This window comes from Nothoprocta perdicaria, unplaced genomic scaffold (genome assembly GCF_003342845.1).
Source record: "Nothoprocta perdicaria isolate Ctin4 unplaced genomic scaffold, notPer1 scaffold_19, whole genome shotgun sequence".
Lineage (NCBI taxonomy): Eukaryota > Metazoa > Chordata > Aves > Tinamiformes > Tinamidae > Nothoprocta > Nothoprocta perdicaria.
This window is the reverse complement of record NW_020455093.1, coordinates 2,548,678-2,554,631: the sequence shown is the minus strand read 5'-3', so window position 1 is coordinate 2,554,631 and position 5,954 is coordinate 2,548,678. Positions and strand designations below refer to the sequence as shown.

General features: G+C 43.5%; 1 protein-coding gene across 2 annotated transcripts; it reads left to right on the top strand.

Moving 5' to 3' along the window:
• The first annotated feature begins 600 nt into the window (after positions 1-600).
• KCNF1 (potassium voltage-gated channel modifier subfamily F member 1) lies at positions 601-3,069 on the top strand. Of its 2 annotated transcripts, XM_026037036.1 has the most exons (2): positions 601-942; positions 1,476-3,069. In XM_026037036.1, the coding sequence occupies exon 2, from the start codon at positions 1,531-1,533 to the stop codon at positions 2,701-2,703; it is 1,173 nt and encodes a 390-aa protein (XP_025892821.1). In that variant the 5' UTR covers positions 601-942; positions 1,476-1,530; the 3' UTR covers positions 2,704-3,069. The 2 variants fall into 2 exon arrangements, with proteins under 2 accessions (XP_025892821.1, XP_025892820.1); XM_026037035.1 differs by having other exon boundaries at positions 601-3,069.
• Positions 3,070-5,954: the final 2,885 nt, after the last annotated feature.

Below are 5,954 nucleotides of genomic sequence, written 5' to 3'. Positions count from 1 at the left end.
GCTGATGGAAAGGAGCATTCACAGAGAAATCATCGTAGGTAAAATAGCTGAACACTCACTAGAGGAAGTTTACCACATATCTAGGAAACATAGCAAAAAACAAGCACACAGATCTTTGTGCAAMATGCATAAAATGCAGCAGAAGTTTTGCTCTGCATCTGCTAACAAAACTTGATTGTATCTGTTCTGTCCTCAAAGATACTACTACAAATCTACAGTAAATCAATGTCCTGACAGAGAATTACTCTAGACTTAACACCAGTCCCACTGAAAGCAAGATTTATACTGTGCACTYGCTCAAAAATACACTTTTTTTTTTCTCTCTAACTTCTGCCATCAGAAGAAATTGGTAAGGGACTCTTTCCCATGCAAAAGCCAAATTGCAGCTCTACATTATTGTGTTTTCTGGTTGATATTTGTCTTTTTTAATCATTAAAGCACATTGAAGTATGAAAACAGGTTACTTTACAGTGAGGCAGGCATATGAATAGCTGAGCAGTATTTTCTGTAATGCTGGTGCTTTGCTGGCTCTCGCCAGAAGAGGGTAGAGTTTGGAAACGGCTCCACGCAGCCGGGATTCGCTATTGTGTTGGGAAACTGCAAAGGGAAAACAAGCACAAGTTTCTCCTCTGCACACTTGCACTGACTGTGTGACAGAGTCAGCAGATAAACTCCGGAAGATCTCAAAGTAAAACGAAAACGGAAGAAAAGGCCAAATTAAAAAGCAGCCTCCCAGGGAAATTTGTGGAACGGAGGACAAAACTGCAACAGTTTTCCGTGAGCACAGCCTGCTGCTTGTCTCTTTGAGAACTGTCAGTCACTTCACTTTGCGTTAATCAGAGCATGGGATTTATTTCTCTGCCGTGACTTCCAACCCGTGAATAAATATCCCTTTAGAGAGAGAATGGAACCTGAAAAGACTCCTGAGCACTGAGCAGAGGGGTGAGTTTATTAAACAGTTTCTTCTCTTTCAAATCTGCTGGAGCTTTCTAACATCCTGCTTTCAGGAATAGCAGCCAGATGACTTGTCTTTTCGGTGCAGCTTGTTGCATACCTCACCAGGTTTTCCTGGCTGCAGGTTTATTTCCGTAACCTTTCCCACCACAACTCCAAGTCAATTTGGTAGCATTTGTAATATAGCTGGCTTTGTGCTGATTTGCTTTCATGAGAAATTAGAAACACAAAGCTTTGAAGCCAAACAACAGGCTAAAGAATCAAATAAAATCCAATACAATTAAAATGGCAGGTGACTCTAAATTTCCAGACATGCATACTAATGGACCAGAAAAAAATGAAGAAGCAGAGATTGTGGTCAATGTTGGTGGAGTAAGGCAGGTGTTCTATGGAGATAACCTGAACCAGTATCCAGAAACACGGCTGGCAGAGCTGGTCAACTGCTTATCAGGGGGATATGATAGCATATTCTCCCTCTGTGATGACTATGATCCTGGAAAAAGAGAGTTTTACTTTGACAGAGATCCAGATGCTTTCAAATGCATTATTGATGTATACTACTTTGGAGAAATTCACATGAAGAAAGGAATATGCCCTATATGTTTCAAGAATGAGATGGAATTTTGGAAAGTGGATCTTAAATTTTTGGACGACTGCTGCAAAACTCACCTGAGTGAAAAAAAGGAGGAACTGGAAGAAATAGCCCGAAGAGTGCAGTTGATTCTGGATGACTTGGGAGTAGATGCCTCTGAAAATCGCTGGAAAAGATGCCAAAAATACATCTGGAAATTCATGGAGAAGCCAGAATCATCCTACCCAGCTAGAGTAATTGCAGTTCTGTCCTTTCTRTTTATTTTGATCTCCTCCATAGTGATGTGTGTGGGGACCATTCCGGACCTGCAGGTTGTGGACCCAGAGGGGAACCGCATGGAGCATCCAACCCTGGACAGCATAGAGACTGTCTGTATAGGCTGGTTCACCATGGAGTATGTGCTTAGGCTAATCTCTTCTCCAAATAAAGTCTACTTTGCTCTGTCTTTCATGAACATTGTCGATGTACTAGCAATACTTCCCTTCTATGTCAGCCTGATCCTCACTCACCTAGGAGCCAAGCTCATGGAGCTGAGCAATGTCCAACAGGCTGTGCAGGCGCTGCGCATCATGAGGATTGCAAGGATTTTCAAGCTTGCTCGGCACTCCTCAGGGCTGCAGACTCTAACGTACGCTCTGAAAAGAAGCTTCAAGGAGCTGGGACTGCTGCTGATGTACTTAGCTGTGGGAATCTTTGTCTTTTCTGCCYTGGGTTATACCATGGAGCAAAGTCACCCTGAAACCTTATTTAAAAGCATCCCTCAGTCGTTTTGGTGGGCAATCATCACCATGACCACAGTTGGATATGGAGACATATACCCTAAAACAACACTAGGAAAACTGAATGCTGCCATCAGTTTTCTTTGTGGGGTGATAGCAATTGCCCTTCCCATCCACCCCATCATTAACAACTTTGTCAGGTATTATAACAAGCAGAGAGTTTTAGAAACAGCTGCCAAGCATGAAYTGGAGCTGATGGAGCTAAACTCAGCCGAGGGGAAAGCTGCAAACTCCAGGAATGAACCAGAGGATTTTGCAAGGGAAGGCAAGGAGGGTCCTTCTTGTAGCAGCCGCTTAAAAGTGTCCCACAGTGACACCTTCATTCATCTGCTGTCAGAAGAGAAGCACTACAGAACCAGGCTTCAAAGCTGCAAATAAGCCGGGAGCTGTCAGTGCTGAGCTATAGATCAGAACATCCTGCCAATCAGCTAATGAGAAGACACAAGGGATCTGTCAGTCTTGAGAGTAAGCACTGCTTTCCTTTTCCAGCATGAATAGAATTTAACCCCACGGTATCTTCATCAACAGTTGGTAAGACTTGGCTGTTGCTATCCAAAATACAATATTAGGACTCCATTGAGATCAGAGTGATTATAATGAATGTATCCTGACAAAACTCATTTGTAATCATTTTAGAGACTGCAAATTCCTTCCTCGACCAATAAGTGTTCAATGATCTGAATGTGCAACATTGCCAAACCAGAATTCTGTACCTGTGATAATAAAGAACAATATCACAAACAATGTGTCTTTTAGGCTGTGTCCAGTGCTTTGCATGTAAGACACTGTTCCTTGAAATGGTAATACAAATTTCACTGGGAGAAGTTTTAAAGCAAAAAGTTAAAGCAGTGTCAGCCTAGAGTTAATAAAAGCATGAGCATATGCTACGTGTAGAATAATACAGTCAATGAAGGGTTTAATTTTAATGAAATTTGAGGTGATTTTTGTCATAGCTATCTGTTACTCTCTCCATTAAAAATCTAATTTTAAACACCACCTGAAACTATTTGTTGRCAGAGATGTGGAACAAAATCAATGCATTTTAAGAAGCAAATGAAAAAACGCTTGTTCTAATGTTTTACAATATAATAATTTATATTTGCGGAGACCTTTCAGGAAGGCTTTTTACTCCAGTAGTCTTTGAAATATAAAGTTAATTTACAATTTTTTAAAAAACACTATTAAAGCAAGGAAAGTTTATAGAAGAATTAAGCTGAGGTACTGCTAAAGAGGAAACTTGAATTCTTTGAAATTCAGTGTCAAGAAACTTTCAAAAAATTAATTGTTTTATGCTAAAATAACTATCCAAGTGAAAGAAATACCAGGTTATTTTAAAAAGATGCTAGGCCGATTTAAGTCCTGCAATAACTATGGTTTTGCAAATATTATTTTACACAGGTAGTAAGTAGGTACTATTCAGTCAAGTATCTTATTGATCAATCAGCCTATTAATCAATAATAGCATCATTGCTTTGGTAAAAGTATGCATTAATTTGGTGTGAGTAAAGACTGCAACGTATGGGTCTGATTGCTGCTAGACACACACATTGAAACCAAGAGGTGCACCTGCTTTWAGAGGAGGGGAGAATTTGCACACAGGCACATTGGTGTATTTAAAGCTAGGAGACCCAATAACACAACAATTGCTAGTGCTTTGCTAGGGTCACCATCTTTACTCGAATCCTTTGAATTTGAGCCTGCAGAGCAGCCCCTTGCCTGGGTGAGACCCAGCAGCTTGGGTCGAGCTGCAGCCCCAGGCAGCTCACAGGTAGCTCCTGTTCTAGACATGGATGTGACCGTGCAATGATGGGACATGGCTGCGGTGTCCTGGGGAAATGTGGGAAGAGGGGAGGAATTGAGGGGGCTCCCTCCCAGCTCCTGGCTCGTCTCACTTGGGCCAGCAAGGACCCTGTGCTTGTGGTGCTGGATGAAGCAGGATGGGCCATGTTGGTCCTTGCTCTCCTCCCTGTGGCTCCTGGTCCATTTGATGGAGCTTCTAGCCCAGGAGCAGCTATGAGTATAGCTCATAGCTCTGTGTACCCCACAGAGCAGCTCTAACCAGCCTTTTCTCATTGGAGGCAGAGCCTCCAAGCCCCTTTCCCCACCATGTTTTTGCCCCCAAGTAACTGATGGTTATTGAGCAATTTAAAGTTAGACTTCAAGCTTGCTTGGTTTTCCCTTCCTCTTTGAACAGAGTACATGGAGCAGTATTGAAAGTCACTTATTCTCTCTGTAGCTCTAGGGGTGCTGCATTTCTCACTGTAAAAGCAAGGATGGGGCAGGCAGGCAGGAACAGTCTTGTTCYGGGCTGGGGAGTTCAGCTGGAGGTGGGTGGTGGTGGTGTCTACAGGGCCTGGACACCACTGTGACCCACAGGTACCCAGCACCCCAGGCAGTGCTCCTAGTTTTGCATGACTCTTTCCACAGAAATCCCACCTAGGGCTCTTCCCATGCTCAGGCCCTTTCCTAGCACTACCTGCCAGCTACTAAAACTCCTAGCGATGTTCCTCTACCTCCGGGAATACCTACTCCTCTGAACCCCTGTGCCCCGTAATACTTGGAGACAGGGTCCCGGCCATGTCAGACTGGTTGCACTTCTCCTTCTTCCCTTTACCATGTCCTACCTGAGCTCATCAAGTAACATAATTCAAAGCAAGCCTGAACCCTTTCGATGCCAGGAGCATCCCACCAGCCTTTGTGCCAAATCCTTTCCCATCTAAGACCCACAGTACATCCATGTGACCTCCTCAGTCTGTGCACTCCACCTCCTTCCCTCCCTGTTCCCTCCTTCCCTCCCTATTCCCATTCCAGAACCTCCAGCTTTGTTCTCTTAAATCCTTAACATCTTCTTAGACGTCTCCCTTCATTGGACATTAGTTGATTCTCGTCATAGAGACAGGATTCTAGTTCTTGCTCTGCCAAGGATTTCCAGGACATAAGTATGGGCKGCACCCATCAAAAATTAACTCAGGTGGGACTGAGGGCGGGAGAAGAGGAAAAGTAACAGAGCTCTGCCAGTCCCAACAATATGCCTCATCTATCATTGGGAATATTAAATCTTCCTGACTTCCCTCATGATATGCAGAGGGTGGCTAAATTAAGTTTGCAAAGGGCTCTGAATCGGCAAAGCACTATATAAATGCTAAGTAATATGGTTAGTACCCTAAGTACTAAATCCTCACTGCTGCAATTTGCAATTTATTTAACATGGCATTAAATAAAGGCTAAACCTCTTTTATCAGAAGTGATTTTATGGGCTAATTTCTCCAGCGAGTCATGTTTTTGAGTAGAGGGGTTTGCTACGTTATATCAGTGTGGAAAGAGTTTTGGGACAAATTTGGTGCCCTTCAAGCTCAGGCTATGGTTAAGTCAAACTCCATGAAGCTTGCTGCACTGGGAAGCATATTTGTTGGGTTATTTGCTGTAGCTATACATTGGTAAAAGGCTGTGGGTRGACAGTGTGGGTGGACGGTGTGGATTTGACACCATCCCTCACAGCATCCTCCTGGGCAAGCTCCAAAGGTGTGGGATAGATGAGTGGACGGGGAGGTGGATTAGGAATTGGCTCAGTGGCAGGGTGCAGAGAGTGGTTGTCAATGGTGCGGAGTTCAGCTGGAGGCCTGTACTTG